This window comes from Channa argus, chromosome 2, assembly GCF_033026475.1.
Source record: "Channa argus isolate prfri chromosome 2, Channa argus male v1.0, whole genome shotgun sequence".
Classification (NCBI taxonomy): Eukaryota; Metazoa; Chordata; class Actinopteri; order Anabantiformes; family Channidae; genus Channa; species Channa argus.
Window position 1 is genome coordinate 14,607,462 of NC_090198.1, and position 19,426 is coordinate 14,626,887.

The 19,426-nt window shown below is 38.0% G+C and overlaps 1 protein-coding gene across 25 annotated transcripts in view; it reads right to left on the reverse strand.

The window, feature by feature from the left end:
- Nucleotides 1-39: 39 nt before the first annotated feature.
- Nucleotides 40-19,426, reverse strand: part of madd (MAP-kinase activating death domain) — a 46,468-nt gene continuing 27,081 nt past the window's right edge. For 7 of the 25 annotated variants that reach the window (XM_067495670.1, XM_067495666.1, XM_067495664.1 and 4 more), the window contains 18 exons: nucleotides 18,701-18,851; nucleotides 18,130-18,333; nucleotides 16,716-16,766; nucleotides 15,075-15,178; nucleotides 14,870-14,953; nucleotides 14,372-14,530; nucleotides 14,006-14,126; nucleotides 12,899-12,961; nucleotides 11,627-11,747; nucleotides 11,355-11,460; nucleotides 11,126-11,236; nucleotides 10,930-11,037; nucleotides 10,317-10,481; nucleotides 10,150-10,222; nucleotides 9,563-9,669; nucleotides 6,529-6,598; nucleotides 3,665-3,711; nucleotides 40-2,085 (listed from right to left, as the gene is read on the reverse strand). In XM_067495670.1, the coding sequence (XP_067351771.1) occupies nucleotides 1,972-2,085; nucleotides 3,665-3,711; nucleotides 6,529-6,598; nucleotides 9,563-9,669; nucleotides 10,150-10,222; nucleotides 10,317-10,481; nucleotides 10,930-11,037; nucleotides 11,126-11,236; nucleotides 11,355-11,460; nucleotides 11,627-11,747; nucleotides 12,899-12,961; nucleotides 14,006-14,126; nucleotides 14,372-14,530; nucleotides 14,870-14,953; nucleotides 15,075-15,178; nucleotides 16,716-16,766; nucleotides 18,130-18,333; nucleotides 18,701-18,851 (1,959 nt within the window). In that variant the 3' untranslated portion in view covers nucleotides 40-1,971. The remainder of the gene's footprint in view (nucleotides 2,086-3,664; nucleotides 3,712-6,528; nucleotides 6,599-9,562; nucleotides 9,670-10,149; nucleotides 10,223-10,316; nucleotides 10,482-10,929; nucleotides 11,038-11,125; nucleotides 11,237-11,354; nucleotides 11,461-11,626; nucleotides 11,748-12,898; nucleotides 12,962-14,005; nucleotides 14,127-14,371; nucleotides 14,531-14,869; nucleotides 14,954-15,074; nucleotides 15,179-16,715; nucleotides 16,767-18,129; nucleotides 18,334-18,700; nucleotides 18,852-19,426) is intronic. The other 18 variants (XM_067495679.1, XM_067495676.1, XM_067495685.1 and 15 more) reach the window with 9 other exon arrangements.

Here is a 19,426-nt window from a genome sequence, read left to right on the forward strand (position 1 = left end):
GCACAGTTATTTTTTAAAGGACAACAAATTACACAGAGCTTCATTCGGGACAACTTTATTGTATTGCCAAAGCTGTACATATTCTATAAATACCTTTCAGATACTGGAATACTTACACCTGACATCTATTTTCTTTCTTTCTCATTACAGCAGCTGGTCAAACAGAGAAGATTTGTAATAATCCAGTTTAAAAAAATTAAGCAAAGATGTGTCCCATTCCTTAACCACTTTTGCATTTTTTCCCCAGGTCAAGTTCTGTCTTATTCACACCACAATGTGGTGTAACACATTCATTCACTAGCATCTTCTCAATAGCCTAATTATTTACCTTTGCAGAGTCAAATTACTAAAAAATACAAGCATGTCAGAATGAAAATAAAACATCTTCCATTGATAATCCTGTACTGATATATTGCTGATCCGGAGAAACTGTTCACCACATGAATGCACATGCTCACGTGCACACACATGTGCACACACACACACACACACACACACACACACACACACAGTTAAAGGTAATGGGGCCAGATTAAACAGTTATTTACTATCACTGAACAGAAATAACATTAAGACAGCAGATGACCACAGCTGTAAGCTCCAATGTGTCTGAACAGTAAATCGACAGTTTTCACAGGACCGAAAACTACTGCTGTGAATTTGCAATAACTCTGTGTCACAATCCAGTCACTTATCAGAGGAGTCAACACTTTCTCCAAATTTGTTGTTATTCAGTCTTAGTCAATTCATCATAAATGTTGACCATCAGAAATGTTCACCCCGTATTTAGAAATTAAAAACAAAAGTCAATGGCGCTGACATATCTCCTCAACCTGCTGTAGCTTAAAACACCTGAAGTGACACTGCTGATTGGCAACATGGTCTCATTGCAAAACACCCACAGAGAGCAACACAGCAGTTGTTTTTTTGCCACGTGAGATGTAATTGATTTACCTTTTAAAAGACTAACCTTAAACAGTCATGTCACAATGATGTCATCAAATCCAATCAATATGCACTATAGAAAAAAAAAGTTTCTTTCTTACATTCTCCACTGTGAAAGCCAGATAACTCCTAATCTGGCAATGGCTAACTACTTATTAAGTATTGCACATCTAGTAACTCAAGAATTTGTAGCTTTTTCCAGAGAAATGTACAGTTGATATATTTATATTAAATAAATACTATATATAGAAATATATATAATATTTATTTTTTTATCCTCATAGTAACATGCACTTGATAACAGCAGACCACAGACAAGAAATTTTACAGTAGAACTAGAACAGTAATTCAGCTGTGCAGGCTGATACAGGGCAAGACAACACATTATTTTAGGATTCAAACACCTGAAGAAGCGTTTACATGCGATGCTCTGCTGCAGTATACAGTAGCATTTTCAGTATGGGACACCCTGCACTACAAGGGGGTCTCCGGATGTTTCACCAGTTTAAACTTGGACAGACTGGAACTTTACAGTAACCACATATCACAGAATAAGTCTCACAGTCATATGGAGATGCGTTTGGGGCAGGGTGAGCGGCTCTGTAGTGAATGTCAAGGCTGTGCACGGGACCTGCATGCACTCTGTGCCTCGGGGCTGTCCCTCACATTTCCTATGGGTTAAAACATTGGGGCCTTGGCAATGGGAACAGCAAAGACTTTCACGGAGAGGAGAAGAGGGGGCGTAACTTCTTCCACATGAAGAAACGGCCAAACATTTAGCTAGTTGTTCAGAACATCAGGAGGACAACGAAGAGTTTATTTACACAACATCACAGACCAAACACGTCTACACAATAAGATCTAAAAAGGTTCTTAGGTTTATATCTACAGAAGGAAGGAGCAGGAATTGTGTGCTTAGAATAAAGTCAGGGATTGTCCAAAGTCTGTTTTTAGAGCCTAGATGCCATTTCAAGTAGAGAGGCACACCAATGACGGGGGGGGGGAGGGGGGGGCACTGGGTGTAGACTAGCTAGGAACGGGCCTTGGTGACAGGGTCTTGGTTTTTCCTTCCGCCTCCTTTCCCTTCACGGCCGCCACGTAGGAGAAAAGGCAGAGAACCGAGTAACAGATCTGATTCGCCTGCAGAGGGAGAACAAAACTTTAGTTTACAGCAACTTTAATGTGTTTCCTCCTTGTGCACATTTGCATTAACTAAACTGATGCCCCCACATATTTGTCTCTGTGGTGGGCATGTTTGAACCACAATTTTGGATTAATGACTTCACTGTCAACTTGCATCTCAGACAGCCCAAAATCCCAGTGTAAGAAGGCCTTACTCAACAAAACTGATACCAAATGATGTTACATGTGCAGGCATTTTTGAAAGTTTAAGTTTATTCTTCATTTATTCTCTCTCTCTCTCTCTCTTATCATTATCTGATCTTAACAGGTCTCAGACAAAAAACATGTAACTTTTTTCACACTGCCATTAGTTTACAAAAATAAAGCCCCCCCCAAAAAAAAGGTCATACCGAAAATGATTACTAGATCTTTTTTTAATTTACAACATTATTGCAGTTCATTGATATTTTTGGGCATTAACTTATGAACAGTTCTCTTAAGGTCCCACCACAAAATTTCAACTGGGTTGAGGTCTGGTCTAATTCAATTTCGGCCAAGCTTTAGCTTTCAGACTGATGCCCTGACATTTGCCTCTAGAATGCTAAGATAGAGAGACGAGCTCATGGTTGACTCAGTGACTGCAAGCTGCGCCCAGGTCCTGTAGCTGCAGAACCAGCCCAAATGTATGTGCAGCAAGAATTGCTTCTCTAAGATCATTGCTTATGTCTTTCCCACTCGGCCTTGTGTTCACACACACACCTGAACGCTCCAAGGCAGCAAACTGCCAAAACTTCTGTTTTTATAGAAGTCCGCAGACCTGCTAAAGTTAAATTAACTAAAAACTGAAGATTACCAGCACCCGACTGCAACTTTCCCTCTTACATCTTATAGAAGCAGTAAAGGGATCCACATGTTTATGTGTTGAATATATAATGGCACAGTGAAAAAGGTTATATCTTGTTAATCTCGTTTTTGTATTTGCCTAATGCTAACACCCACTAAGATCAGACAATTTTTATTATGTTTTTACCCAAAATATCACAGAATTAACAGAGGGAGCACTAATGTTTGAGCATGACTGTAAGTTGTTCATTCTTAGAGCTACTACAACTTTTTTTATTTTCTCATTTACAGCTGCATATAAATAAAGCTGCACCTGGTGTGATGGCCTCCAACCCGATTTACCCGATTTTTGTATTATCCTCTAATCAAAATGCCCACATTAATGCAGACTCTTATCCCCCCCCCCCCGGCAATCAGCAGTGAAGATAACAGAAGTGACCTAAGTGAGCAAAGGGCCAAACACTAGTACGCAGTAATACTTCAATGTGCACAGGGAGTTCAAGCTGCTTCACTACTATTTCTGACATTTCTAAAGTAAGTGTTAAGGGTTTTCATTATAGCTTCTGCTCACAGACTTCATGTTAATGTTCCATTCAAATCTGACTCAAATTGCACTACCATTGTCTGTCACCTTTGCAGAGATGCACTATATGTTAATTGTGTGAGGCACATTTTTCTGCCGTGCACATTTTTGTTACTAGTATACCACATGCACTGGTACAAAGCATGACTGCCAAAAGACATGAGGACTCACCATGGGGGTCTTGTACTTGTGGATCACCACTTCTTTAGTTTCAGGAACTACGTCGATGCAAGAGACAAAACAGACAATTCAAAGGCAGCAGAAACCTCAGTAAGTTCACGTTTGAGAGTTTTGGGGGTTACAAGGGTTAATGTGTCAAATGGGACATGTGCCAAGAATCCAACATAACAGTCACTAAGTTGTACTGAACTTTAGACTGATGGTGATGGTGAGGGTGATGAGGGCAAAACGGGCTTGTCTACTTCAAAATCAGGTGTTAAAATATATTAATATTCGGTCTAATTAAAAGATGAGATTTCATAATTTTATTCATAATTTGTGAATGGCTAGTTTAAAAACAGTGAAATCAGTTTGAAAAGATAAAGGATTCAATTTGGTTTGTGACTGCTGTAGTTGTGATGCGTTCATGGCCCACAAAATGGACAAGTAAAAACACAAATGTTTCATAACTAGAGACTGCAAATGTTGTAAAATTTGAAATATGAAAAAGAAGAACCACAAGAACAGAAATATGACAACCTCCCCCGCAACAACCATCCCAATAAAATAAAAGGTAAAAGACATCACAAGAAGCAGATACAAGAGGCCAAAATCCTTTGACCCAGGACCATGTAACTGTCCAGAGGACAGATGGACTTTTCATTAGTAACTGTGAACCGACAGCAGAGATGAGGCTGACATCAGGACAAATGAAGGAGCTGGGAAATTACCCCCCCCCAAAAAAAAAATGTCACCAAAGATCATCACTATCTTAGATACACAGGCAGACTGTCACAGAGTGATGAGAGTGAGTCTGGGGTGATCTCCGAAAAGAAAAGCAAGTGATGCAGAGGAAAGCAGAGAAGAATTCTTGGTATGAACAAAAAAAAAAAAAAAACAGGTGAAAGGATCAAGAGCTTATATTCTGCACAGAACTCGTTTGAATAAGAAAGGAGAAAGGTGACAACACTTTACCTGCTGGAGAATGAAGGTTTTCATAGTGGCAAAGATGAGGGCAACATTACAAAAGCAGCACAGAGACACAGCAGTAACCCAGCCTGGCACTCCATCACACCCTCTGACCACCACATACTGCACTGCACTACTGTCAGTCAGAGTGTTTGACTCCTTTCATAAAGCAAATGGGGCCCTCAACTTTCAAACTATTTCACTACAGGCTGAACACAGCTGCACACACTCAACCCTTCAACCCTCTTCTTCCCATCGGTCATTTCCAATCCTCAACACCAAGTCTCACTTTTACCAAAATGTAGCTATTTAATAAATGTTTAAACCATTTCATCCTTTGGTACGATCTAATACAAATATAGGAATGTGGGCCCTCTATTAGGTTCTACTCATGTCTTTTCAAAATAAGGCAGTTACACTGTCTTTAGTAGTATTATTTTAGTAACACGTACATTTTGTAATTCTGTGTGCGCATCTATGTAAATCAGTGTAGACAAATAAGGTGTGTGTCATTTTATCACTGGGGTTTAAGGTTTAAACTGCAATTTATTTTTTGCTGAAGATCAGTGAGAGATGTTTATTGCCCAGGAAACCCAATTACACAGCTACAGGAGTTGACCTAGTTAAAACTTTAATTAAAAAAAAAAAAAAAAAAAGTGTTGCTGATGTTTCTGGCATTTTCACACTTGCTGCTAATTTCAGGTTTTTTTTTCAATGTAGGAAAAATCCTAATCCAGTGCTCCTAAAACTGGTGGTACAAAACATCCAGTAACTTAAGTCTGTTTGTGCAATACATTCTGACTTCTCCAGTCTGTAACGGTCTACACAAAGAACGGGTCAATAGTTTCAAATGTTAAAAATGCTGAGCTTCTTCTTAAATAGCTGGGCACTATGAGAATACATCACTCCAATTGAAATAAATAGTGCATTTGTTGACGTTTGACTTCATCAACATATATTAGTGTTGGGTGAGTCTTGTGTGGGACTCACTCAAATAAAATGACAATAATTGTAATGTGTTTGTTATTAATGGCTTGCTCCGGGGGAATTGTTGGGTTCTCTTTATACATCTTTAGAATCTTGACTTTATTCTGTAAAGTGCCCTGAGATGACTTTGTTGTGAATTGGCGCTATATAAATAAAGTTGAATTGAATTGAATTGAATTAATATTAGATGTTCGTGAATCGTTTGTAAATCAATACACTGACTAACCACAACATTAATACCACCTGGTGGTTTCATTATAAAAATCAATGTAGTTTTTATACAGTAAAAATACTATAAATTAAGAGCAAGAATAAATAACCAGACAATAGTTGTTAAAGGCTGTGGTCATATCATTGGATGTGACATATATGGTATATAAGTAAACATATACTGTAGGGCGAACATTGTATTTTCTCTTTAAGACACCAGGATATTCGTTGGCATTAGAAGCAATAAATTATCCACGGTTTTATCTAAATCATGAAATGCTGTTTTTGAACCTATACTATGAATTACTTGTGTTCAGAAGACGTTAAGTTCTTCATTCACCTCCAAAGCTGAACTGACATTGCTTTTCTTGATTAAAATTTTTGCCCATATTTATTGCAACAAGGCTGACTGTGCTCAAACTTTTTTTCACTGTACAAACTGTTTCTCTCACCACCTCTGCCCCTCTGTATCAACTAAATGAATTGCTTCCTCTAAACTTGAGCTCTACAACGTGACTAAAATAAAACCATGTGAGGAATCCATCACTCACTTAATCAGCTGCACAGTCACATTAGTGTCTCAATGTTCCTCGATGAGAGCGAGTATCCAATTTAGTGAACTTTTATTAGCTCTCATCAATACATTTGCCATGAAACTGAGTTACTGCTGTGCTGTGTACAGGCTTAGAATCAATAGATGGTGTAATTACCAAATTCCTCCAGGACAAAGACTCCCTTCACTGTATTGCACTTTTTAATGTGACTCAGCTCTATGAAAACCTAAACACAAACAAAAAACAAACAAAACAAGACAGAACATTATTAACTCAACAACACTGGATGAAAAGTAAACACATCATTTTTAAGATTTAACCATATTTAACTTGTTTTTGTTTAGTATGAAAGGTAAAAATAAAACAAACTACACATAGAATGCAAGCTTTTAAAAGCTAACAAAAAAAAAGAAAAGCACACTATGAGAAGTTTCCATGATCACACACATACATGGGCAGGGGTTAAATGAGAATAAATTAAATATTCAGCTTGAAACCAATTCAAAATCACTAACTTTATCAATGAAATGCATCACAACTGGAAATTTAGTTTTTATGTTTTTATGTAAACAGGAAAGGTAGTTTAAATAATCATTTGTCTTTATGCTCAGAAATGCAATATGGCCCACATGATGCATACATGGAAGTTCTATATAAAAATGTAGACAAAGACACAAAAATAGATTTGCCATACAGCAACAACAGAAAAAACTAAAGACAGACAAAACAAAAGGAACCCAATAAGATGTAACTGCTAATAAGCAAACACAGCAGAGGTTGTGTACCTTCCGCTCCTTGCAGGGGGAGAGAGCATGGGAGAGAAATGGTTTGGATTATTATCGGACAGAAGAGCACAAACACTCGACGACACTCCAAAACTATCCACAGGAGCCTCGTACGGATTCAAATCAAGACTGTAGCTACAGTAAGAAGTTCCCAGAGCCAATATGAAAAACCCACCACAAGAAGAATCCCATAAACGATGAAATAGAAATAAATAAATAAATGAAAATAAGAGGACTAGAGGTTTGACCAGGGTATTGAGAGCTGGATTCACCTTTGTTTTCCTGGACTTTAAACATCTCAGTCCCCCAGAGCCCTCCATGCCTCCTCCTCCAGCAACAAGGGCTGGCACCAACACTACTTGCTCACACAGCAGAACAGATAAATGAGGGCAGTCACTGATTTGCTACAATGTAGGTTGTCACCTTCAACACCATCTCCCTGCTGAGCTGTCCACAACCCGACCTGCTGCCCACTCAACATAATGTTGTCTTAAAAAAATAAATAAATAAAAAAACAATGCTAAATAAAGCCCTTGATGAAGGATTCCTACAACTACTTCAAAGTATGACTCAACAACATTATTTGCAGGAGTGTTTTCATAAGCTGATCGGCAAACAATCTGACAACTCTAACAAAAAATAATTAAATAAAATAAATCTACATAATGAGCTGAAAGATGCTAAAGTGCCCTGTAGAACTTGGGAGACTGAATCTGTGGCTTTTTCAATATGACCGATTTCTTTATTTGATTCAGTTAAAATATAATTTACAACACCTTTAAAATCGAATTGTCAAATTTAAATGAAACCATTTTTTTGTATTTAAAAAAACTGTTCTTAACATATTCTTTAAACCCTGAATGGAAAAAAGAAAATGCTCCAACATTCCCAACTTTCAGACTCTGTGTTTACTATTAATGGCATAGTGGGTGGCGGCATCGTACTGGAGTGCATTATATTATTTGACAACCATTTCTCTAATGTTTTGCCCCCTCATTTAATACACTGTCTGGCCAAGCAGGATGTTTTAGTTTTATTTGCCCATAAATTAAAATGCGGATTCATGTCTAATTACTGATCAAAATGTATATTAAATCTTGCACTGTCTGAGCATTTGCCAACATTCCCTGGTTTTACACTATGTGTTTATTACTAAGGTCATAGTGGGTGGTGGATATATATATTAAAGAGGTGGTCCTGATGTTTTGAATAAGAGGAACAAAACATTAGACCCACTTCCTAATATAATGCAGTCCAGTCCGACTCCACTGTATGAGTGAATGACCCTAATAATAAACACAGTAGAATTATCACCATTCTTAAGTTTTAAATTATAAACAGAAATCATAACCTTGTAAAAGTAGGCAGAGCTACTGTATTAGACTTCATTAGATTGGATAGGTGTACCTAATGGAGTAGCCAGAGAGTATACATACATGATAATTATGGAAGATTTATTTTAAGCTGCTGTTTAAGCTTTAGCTATTACCAGTGTCACTGGTGAATACGTGATATTAAATTTTGTAGGCACCAAAAAAACAAACAAACAACAAATTCATTAATGTCTATTGTAATAGGCTGGATGACTAGAAATTTTACCGAAACTGTCTGCATGGCTAAATACAGTTAGAGATCTGGTAATACCTCACTGTTTAGTTCCTTCTAAGCTGCTCAAAATCTTTAGTGTAATAGCTGCAGTGAATGCCTGATCCTTCGGGGGGGGGGGGGGGGGGGGGGGGTCACTTCTAAGTCTACTCGGCTACAGTACACCGTTCAGTCATAGTACTGAATGCACCTAAAGAAATAAAGGAACCCCAACTATCACTAGGTGCATAGACAAGAAGACAAACATGCCAATGTTCAAGGGTCCAAATGTAAATGTGAAAGTTGCTATTAAATAGCCAATTATTAATGAAAAGTCTTTGCTCAAGGTCATCCATCTCACCACTTATGCACAACACACACATACAATAACACGCCAATTCCTCACACACAGTAAATGAAGATGAGGATTGAGCACTACAGATGTCGAAAGAAATTTGTGTGAAGGGATGTGTTAATACTGTTTTGGAAGATGCATGCTTACAAAGACACTCGCACAAACTCAATCTGAAACTAAAAAAGCAAATCCAAAAAAGCTAAAGCAAAACACAAATTCTTCCTCTAAAACATCAAGTTTCTGTACATGCCAATCAAACATCTTGTAAGCTGGTCTTTGACTACAATCTATGTTGATGATATTAGAGGAAGATGCCACCAGATGAAAGGAAATGATACAGAGGCAAAGGGAGAGACAAACATAAAAGTTGACAGAATGACAGTCTGAACCATCATGAGTGATTTTTATTTTCCTGCCCTTGAGTGAGATGAGAAGCACTTTCTCTGCTGTGGTACTGGCCTCTTACCTGGCTGTGCATGAATTTAAGGTTGATTCCTTCCAATGTGACCTGTAGCAGTCCACCTTCCCCAGTTTTCATGTCCTGAACAGGAAACTCTCCTCCCAGCTCCGGACCTGCAGGAAACCACGCCTGAAGTTCAGAGCCAGTGCACATAACAAAATCCCACAAATCTCCAAACCTTAACAGGTTGACTGCATATGGAAAATACAGGGCACACTAATGAGATATGTAATTTCTGTTTACATTTTATTTAATAACTAATGTTATAACAGTAAACATAATTTTAAAATGCTGTCCTCACAGGAGATTCAACTTTTTAGTTTTAACAATAAATTAATCTTGACAATATTTTGTGCTTTTTTTTTTGCTGTATCAAAAATATATTTTTAACCATGAGCCCAAAACTAAGATATTTGTAGCATTTCACTACTTGTCCACATTTGAACATCTGTGTCAGAAACTATGCCCAGCTTTTTTAAAAATGTCAAAAAGACAAAAAGAAGAAGTAACAATACATTGCTAAAAGAAAAAAGGAAGAACAAAAGTGCACCAAAAGGACAAAGTTAGGGTTGGACAAATAACTCACTCCATACCTGGTTTAATGCTTTGCTGTCTTGCTGCAGCTCTCTCCATACTGTCTTTGACACAGTAGTATAGTTCACGACACTGAAGGGCAGAGGGAGAAAAGTTCTTTTAAATAACTAAACCATATTCTGCTCGAGTTAGTACAAGCACAGAATGAAAATATGTTATTTCTGACCTTTTTAGTATAAAACTTGTTGAGCTGCGTCTCTTGGCCATTGCGTCTCCAGAGACACAGCACCTTGGTCTTGGGGCAATAGGTCATGTTGATGAGCTTTTCATACCACCAGCGTTCGTAAACTGTGCCAATGTTGCTGCGCAGGACTATACAGTCATCACAAACCTTAAAATGTTTAAAATAGAATTAGTCAGAGATTAGACTAGAGTCTAGATTAGATTAGAGGTTTTTACATCTTTTGTAGTTGGTGTATAGCCTTTGACACAGCAAACTTAGTGTACTTAAATATTTAATAGTAATAAAAGTAGTTGATGAATCGATGAATAAACACAGCGGAAAAGATATTAAACAAAAATGACAGACAAAGGCCCATCTCGATAATAAGTGTGTCCCAGGAAAAAGCTTAGCCCATTCTGCTACTAGGGCACAGATGACCTTGGCCATTTCAGAATTTGCTGTTCTATTTACAAAATTACCAACAGCTTACCAAATATAGAACCCTGATGGAAGATATTCAAGAATAATCTCATATTTAATGGGAAAAAAAAAAAAAAAACGCTTCTGTAAGCAACTTATAATTTATAATTTGTAAGACAGGCAAGAGTCTGCACACCTCCATGAAAAAGATGTCTCCTGTGGTGTCAGTGCCAGCATGAACAACAAATGTTTGCTTCTTGATGTGACGGCTTCCACTGGGTCTGATGGACAGCTCGCGACCATTCTGAAAACACAGTACACAAATGATTACAAATGGTTGTAAAGCCTGCATAACATTTCAACTAGCTGACCAAACAAACAGGGATATTGACCATGTGAGCCAGTTTGTCCAGTATCTCATTTATCTCTTGGCTGTATGTGAGGCCAATGTGTGACTTCCCCATTAAACGCCTCACTTTCTTCTTGATGTCATTTTTGTCCACCTAAAAAACAAGATAAACAAAAACTTGACCTTATTGGATAGTAAACATCTTAAACATGGTATTAAGGTAGTGACAGGACTACTTGTGACTATCTTGAAAAACAAAGAAGGCTCCTTACTTTCATCATTAGCATGTATGCAATCATATTGTGCAGCAGAGTGCCCAGAAGTCTATCTTCATCATCCTCCAAGCGTTTGCGATCATGTTCTCCAAGTGACAAGTATCTGCGTTACCATATAATGGCAACATAGCAAGTATTAATAGTGCAGGGGTTTCGTGACACAGTATTACAAAATTATCTTGCAACTGTGAAAAGGGTGACACTAAGTAGTTATTTCGCTACAGATAGTACAGTTTGAAAAATAAAATAAAACATCAGCCAAACTGAACCTTTCCATCATCTCTTGGGGTCCTTGGTCCATCCCCATACCCTCACGCTCCAACATCACAGCGTCTAAATAGGCATCCTCCCAGAACTGCACCTGGTCCCAAAGAGTGGAGCGCTCCTTGCCTAAACACATGAAGACAGTACACATGTATCTCCCCAAGCTTCACAATATCATCATCAACATTTGAACAATTTAAATAAAAGCCATGCCATATGCAGCCACAAGCATACAATGTTTTCATACCAGTCAAATACATTTCTTTTAGAGGTTTAAGGCCCCTCTCTGGCTGACCCATTACGACCAATGTGACTTCTGACTTCTTATTACAGTCAACATTTTGTGGAAAGAGTCAACAATACAAATTATTTACCTAATCCTTATACATTTTTATGTTAGGCTTCTATAATTTGTTTGTATTGCTACTACATTTACTGTACAGTAAGTAATAAAGTCCTATAATACTGTAATATTTTACTGTCTTCAGAAAATATGCTTTCACATAATGAACAAGTAGTTTACAGAGTATATAAAAGCGTAAAATCTGTAAGAGTCAATTAGCATTTACATACATGACTTATTTGCATAATACTGTAGAGCAGCAAATTTTGAGCCAAGGCTTATTACTAAAAGGTATTTGAAGCCATCATTATTTTAAGGACAGCAAAGCATTTAGAAGCGAGTGTTGCACTTGTTTATTCTTTGTTGGCTGCTGCATTAATTTAGAAATTGTTAGGAGTTGCCCTTTTCCTACTTATATTTGTGCATGCCTGCGTGTGTGTGTGTGTGTGTAGTAGTCTAAAAATATTGAAAAAACAAAAGGGCACAACAACTCTGAGGACTAAGGGCATTACACAGAATGTTACTTGCATCTCACCCAAACATACACTATGAGTTTTGAAAATCTTATTTACCAGTTAGTGCCTTTTTTCAATATGCTCAAATCATAATTAAATCTATGACAGCACTTAAAGGCAATATGCACTCATCCACTATGCCACCACATTAAATGTTTGGGTGCTGCAGGAGAGCAAAAACTAAAATAAATGTTAGAAGTTCGAGAAAAAGTGAACACAATGCTTTCTCTCTGTGAGCAAATTCTGCATTTCATTTTCTTCCCTATCTCATCTTAAACAGTCAGGTGACCACTGGATAGGAAAAAACTCCCAAAAAAAACACAGAACTAGTGATGTGAATAAAGGATATACTCCCTGTGTCCCTAACACACACGCAAGTATGCGTAGGAAAAAGGGCAAAGGCAAGAGATTAGCCCTACTTAGAGAAAAGGTTTCCATGGCAGCATCTTCTAGTTGATCCCAAACGGAGCTCTTATCACGGCCTGGAAAAATTTCCCATGAGGAGCAGCAGGAGGGAAGAAAACCAGCAAAAGCAAGAAGGGTTAGGGAAAGAGGTGAGTATGTTTAATGGCAAAAACAAGAACAGAGCGAGCCGAGAGCCACCAGAGAAGCATCAACAGGGACAAACAAAGACATACCCTGCTCATTTACTCACGGATTTATAACTAGTAGCTCACAATGGAATCTTTCCAAAAAAAAAATTTTTTTTTTTTTTTAAATATAAAGAACAATAATCTTACTAGAGTGATGTGTGACAATGAGACTAAAATGGCTATGACTGACTTTCAAGCCTTATTGTTTTTGAAGATTGTAGTTTAATTTACAAGGTGCTGAACTGAAGTCACTGAATTTTGTTTTGCTAAAAACAAAATTACAATTAAAAAACGGCAATTAAAGTTGTAGCAACTACAGTTGTAATTTATCATCATTAAAAATATTTTCAAGTGTATGTTGCCCTCATGGCTTTGATGTTAATGCATGTACCTTGCCTACATATTTTTTAAAAAAATGTCCTCTCCATAATTTAAAACCTCTTAAGTATTCTACCGACAGCAGTGCATTTTCTACTTTGCTCAGGACACTAGCACACTAATTCAGTTGACATAAAACCAGTCATATTCTGTAGAGTTACCGTAAAAGAAAAACACCAGGTCATAACCTTCCAACTTGTAACAAACACCAACATTCATTTCACAATTTCATAAAAAACATACAAAATGCAGGTCAGCACATGTCTGACTTCTGCTTTAACTAAATACTTCCATGGCTAACAAAAGTTCAACGTGGTTATGTTCATAGCGAAACCAAAGTAATAAGTTGCACAATTCAGGTTCTGTGAAAGGTTACTAATAATTCCAACATCTAGCAATGGTTTCTGTACCCTGGAGGAAGTAAACTTTTAATTTTAATGTTGTTTGTTTCAAAAGAAAAAACAAAAAGATGATTAAAAGATAATGTTAGTGAAGAAATTCAGGACATTCCACATTTAAACATCCAAAATACCCATACGAGACAGCAGAACATACCCAGCAGGCCTTCACAAAGGTAAATCCTCATACTGATGTCCTCCATGGGCTGCACAGGAAGCCCCTTGGCCATAGCAGGTATATGATTTTTAGTACCTGGTTTTAGAGTGTGGGTCTTTCCCTGTGGAACCAGGACATGGTTGTGTTTATACACCTGCATCTAACAAAAATTTACATTCAACTATAACAATTGTTGACCTAAACATCAAACGGAAAAGGAGAATAACAAACTTTGTGCAATTTAACCATTGTTTGGACCTACAACTACAGCTGTTGGCAATAGCTGATAATCAACTAAAGAAAAAAAAAGAAAACTATTTTTCAGAACCATAAAATTATTTTCTCATTTTGTGGGTGCATACTTACAAACACTGAGCTGGTGGCTGGATTGGTTTCAATCTCACTGTCAGAAAGAGTCCCTCTGGACTGAGTTAAATGAGGAGCAGTTCGCCCACCGAGACCATCTCCTGCTGTGCTGCTCAGGTCACTGTCAGCTCCAAGCGTCTCTCCAGAGCTATTGCTGATCTAAAATTAAAAAAAATATAAACTCCAGTGTAAAACACTACCTAAGAAGAGGTTTTAACATTTGTATTAATTGATAATTACCATGTAAACAAAGTTCGAAACCATCTTATTTCACATAGGGACAGAATTTAATCACGAATATCACAGTCCTCAAACTGACAGTAGTATGATTTATGCACTTGTAAAAAATGCACTAATAACACATGGGGTAATAATTCCACCTTTGTTTTTAACAAAAAAAAAAAAAAAACATTATCCTAAAATCTATAGATAAAACTATGAGGTACTATGTAGGTACCAGGACCAGTGTGCAAAATGTCTGAGTTGGCCATGCCCTACCACTGTGCTAGCCTCCGAGTCCTGGCTGGTGCTTCTTGTCAGAATCGGTGGCTCAGAGCTTGTTACAGACTCTGTGTCGCTCTTCTGTAAACCCATTCAAAAAATAAAATAAACAAATGTTAGATGTGCTGCATAGAATCACACACACCAAATCTCCTCTTGGCAACAGCAAGAAGCTTTCCCACAAAACACTCCTTGAACAAACCTGAGATCCAGAGGTGACACTGAGCCCACTGTCGGCACTGATCTGTGATTTCTTCTCCTCTGCATCAGTCACCTGGGGGCGCTGCTGCTTTGCTCCTTCAGACCCTGCAGGATATATGATTATAAGCATGTTTTCATGAACATCACTGCATTAGCTTCTTACCTTGCTGAGTCACCTCACTCAAAGCCACCACAGAACAGCAACACTGACGCTACATCCATCTAAAGTGCCAAAGCCTCTAGTTAAACACTGCATTACACTTGACATAGCAAAGCATACAATATAAGACTATAGTACCTTATTCATATTTGTAAAAAGACCTTGAAATCCAATACTCAAGAGCCTTAAGCTACCTCTGTTGTAAAATACAATTATTACAAAACATCTAACCTGAAGAGTTAAGGAAACTCTTGTTAAATCTTCTTTTTAGAATTTTTGTAAAAAAATACTTGTGCCACAGTAAGTAAAAAATAAGGGTTTAAAATAAAACAGGGAAGTGAGAAGAAGAAGGGGCAAGCAGAGTGAGCAATAACATTTGGCAAAAGTTACAAATAAAACAAAACTGCAAGAGTGCAACAATTTTTTTGTCAGTGCTGCAAATATGGTCCAACTTACACCAAAAACAGACACAGGCAGTTAGGCATGCAGACAAACTGAAGGACGGTAAAGGAGACATTTTCTGTTTCAAGTGTCATTTGTACTTTGTTTTGTACCTCCTCCATAGGTGCAGACATGATGGCAAGTACATCCTGACACTTCATTGTTTTTCAGTTTTGTTTTGTTTTAGACACTTGACTTTTGCAATATACTAAAAACATGCCAGCAACTGTGGTATATTGGCTGTAAGTAGAACATTTACGGCAGGCCACTTGAAACTGGAAAAAATATAATTAAAAGAGCAGGACAGGGCAGCAGGTATTCATTTCTGTTCATCTTGATGCTTGTTGTCAAGGGAATAAAAAAACACACATTGGAAACCAAATTTACTTATTGCTTGTGCTTAAGCTTAACTGAAATAAAAGAATTCCCATGTTTTTATGGCAAGGAAATAATAGTTCATGTAAGATTTTTTGCTAGATAGAATCATATGTAGACATGAGTCTGTTTTTTGTTGTATAAAAATACATACTTGTATTAGAGGACTATATTCCCCACATTTTGGCTTCTACAGCATGTTCTGTATTCCAGCTTGTGAGATACAACTATTACGTTACAGGGTAATAGTAAACCCAATATTAGACCCCATGTGTTTAATCACAATTTTATTTTGGAACTAAACCAAGGGTGTAATTTTTCACAGTGACATCTCTGTCACAAATTCTGTGCCATGACCCTATTTTTCATACACAAATTTAGCAAACACCACAAGAGGATACAAACACTGCTGCATATAAGAAATTCAGCATCATATGCAGCAGATAGAGAAACTAACAGACTACAATCACATTATCTCCACTTCATTCATTCTTTCCAGATATTCATTTTGACATGTTCATTAGGATTAAGACTACTTTTCATCCATTTCTCTACAAATAGGCTAAATGTGAGTTTGAAAATGCAGAAAGTAGAGGGTGGAAAAAGGTCAACAGTGGAACACTCCAATCTCGGTTTTTTTTTCTTTGTGTGTGAAAAGTGTCTTACTCTGAGGTTTTTCCATAGCTTTTTGCTTATCCTGGTGCTTGCTCCACAATTCTACCCAAGATGCATTGCAAGCAAGGAGAGAAAGACAGAGAGAGAGTCAGAGAGCTGGCTGAAAATGCATGTATGGTGGATGAGCATTAAAAATCAAAACAAAAACAAAATTAAGTATTGAGAATCTGTCACTACAGAAGGTGTTTTGTAATGACTGCATATAGCCTTGACTTTATCTGGACAAAATGAAAATGACGTATTTTGTTGTCCAGTTGGATCCGCTGTGTGTAATAGTGACTACATTACAACACACCCAGAGCTACTGCCCCCAAGTCCTGGAGAGCCACACACTGATGTTGGAATAAGGTTTCATTTGTCTGGCTCTCCAGAGCAAAGGGGAAAGAGAGATGATGGTTTATTCAGAAAAGAGCATGGGATGGCGCTGAGAGGCTGACTAGCTAGCAGGTGAAATGGAGCAGTTGCAGAAGCTGGGATGCAAGTCTCACAGCATTCTGTAGAATTGAAGGTGCAACTTCAACAGGAAGAGAGGGGGTACGGGCAGGAGAGGTGTCAGGGTGGCTGATTCAAAGTGTCCCCTGTATACAGACCCAGAATAATTCTCAGAAAAGTGGGAGATTGTTAGAGGTTTTTTAAGTCCGTTGGTTATTTGACAACCAATAGAAAATGCTTTATGGGGTCAAATTTGTCTCTTTGCTGGGACTGTTTACTGGGGAGTGACGCTTCCACCCTCCATGCTGAGAGCAAAGGGAGCTGCCGTTTTCTACAGCACGCCTCCCAGAAACCTGCAGTAAAGGCAAAAAACAGGCACCGATTTCACTATCGATGCACACACCTCTGGTTTCCCTTATCCACTACTGCAGATTTAGATATTGGAAGACCAAAACAAAAACATGCATTCAGGGTGCTAAGAGGCTGACAACAGAACTCCAAAAAGGAGGCAAACAGGGGCACATATGTTTAAGGAAGGGAAGACAAACACACGCAGTCCAGGCTGGGAGACAAGGAAATATTCCAGACACTTTTGAAAGATACTTCACCTCTACAATGGAAGTATTATAAGCAAGGCCTAAAAGTGAATTTGGATTTCTATTTCAAATCAATTTTTAGTTTCGAAAAAGATTTCTAGACTCACAAATACCCTAGTGTTTAGAAAACTGGAGCAAATTTTTACAACTTTGTTTATACACTGCCATTGAGTGATTTCCCCCCCCGTATTTCAAGTTAAAGTGTGTGGAATATTATAAACCCTGCCAAAAATCTGTTTGGGACAAGTGAAGGGATCTTTCTTTGAGACGGCTGGAGGTGTTGGTGGTAGACTGGTTTTAAGGTTAATGAGCTTGTAGGGGGTGGGGTGGGGGATTTCACAGTGCACATGCAACCGGGGCTGGAGTGGTGTACACACCAATCGAGGCAATAAAGTTCTCCTCGTTCAGACTCCAGGTATCAAAATGGTGGGCTCCTTTGCCCGTTGTGTGGTGTGGCAGCAGCAGGTGGGGGATATTCAGAAGGCCCTGAGGTTTGGCAGGCTCCACACGACCAGAAGGACTCTCTTTATTCCCAGGGCTGCCAGCACTGTCTGTGGGGCTTCGCTTGCGTTTATCTGGGTCTACCAAATTACCAAAATTAAGGGGCCAAAAAAATAAAAAATTAAAATAAGTTCATCAAAATTACATAAAGAAAATTAGACGTTTTAAACTGGGAGAGGGTTAACAGTATCAGACAAAGAAGTATAACAATGACAAGCTAAACTTAATTAGTGTATTGTTTTGGTGAGTCAACATGGAGCATGCGGTTTAGAGCTTAACACAAGCCAAAGACATGGACAAGTGTTAGTAGCATAGGCCCACTGCTGTAATGCTTCTCAGTGCAACGTTTAAAAAAGGAAATGACAAATGTTTAGAAGTCAAGTTCAAGTACTTTACACAATTTAGCAGGAAATTCATGTGTTACTGTGGTAAAGAAATGGAACGCACCTTTGGTTTGATAATGTGTCCGTGCTATTTCCAGCAAGCTAAAGACACTAGCCATTCCCCCAAGGCCTGCATTAGTGTAAGAGTGCTCCAGACTGGAAACTGTGCACTTCAAGATGTCCAACATGCCTTTGTAAACCTTCCTGCTCACTTCCTGAAAACAAAGTATACAAGGTTTGTAAAGATTTCAATAGGACAGAAAAAGACAATCAACACTCCATGGTCTAAGGATAATAGTACATGTAATACTGTATGTTGCACAGATTATGCCTTCTGAGATAAATTTGGTGAATCTCTTAGGGCCCTGACACACCAAGCCTAAGGTCACTCCTTAGCTAATCAGACATATTCTGCACAAGATGTGGCTATACGCCATCTGATGTGAGTGTGTGTAGTATGACAATGGTGAGCAAGCTTTGTTTATGGTTTGAATATACACACGTCTTCCTATTTCCCTTCCTCTCACACAGAGCAAATCGTTTGCGCTAATTGGCCATAAGTTGTTGTGTTTGTGGTGTGTTCATGTGCCCATATTGACCTAGACAAATTCAACATAAGGCAATGCAACAGTCTGCCTTCGTCACCACTAGTTTTTTGATGTTGGCTTTTTGTGTCTCTGCCAAGAGTCAACTATTTTGATAAACAGATTTATTGTTGAAGTATTTTTTTAGCCAATTAAAAAAAAAAAAAAAAAAAAAAAAGGAAAACTTGAATGAAAGAAATCTGCAT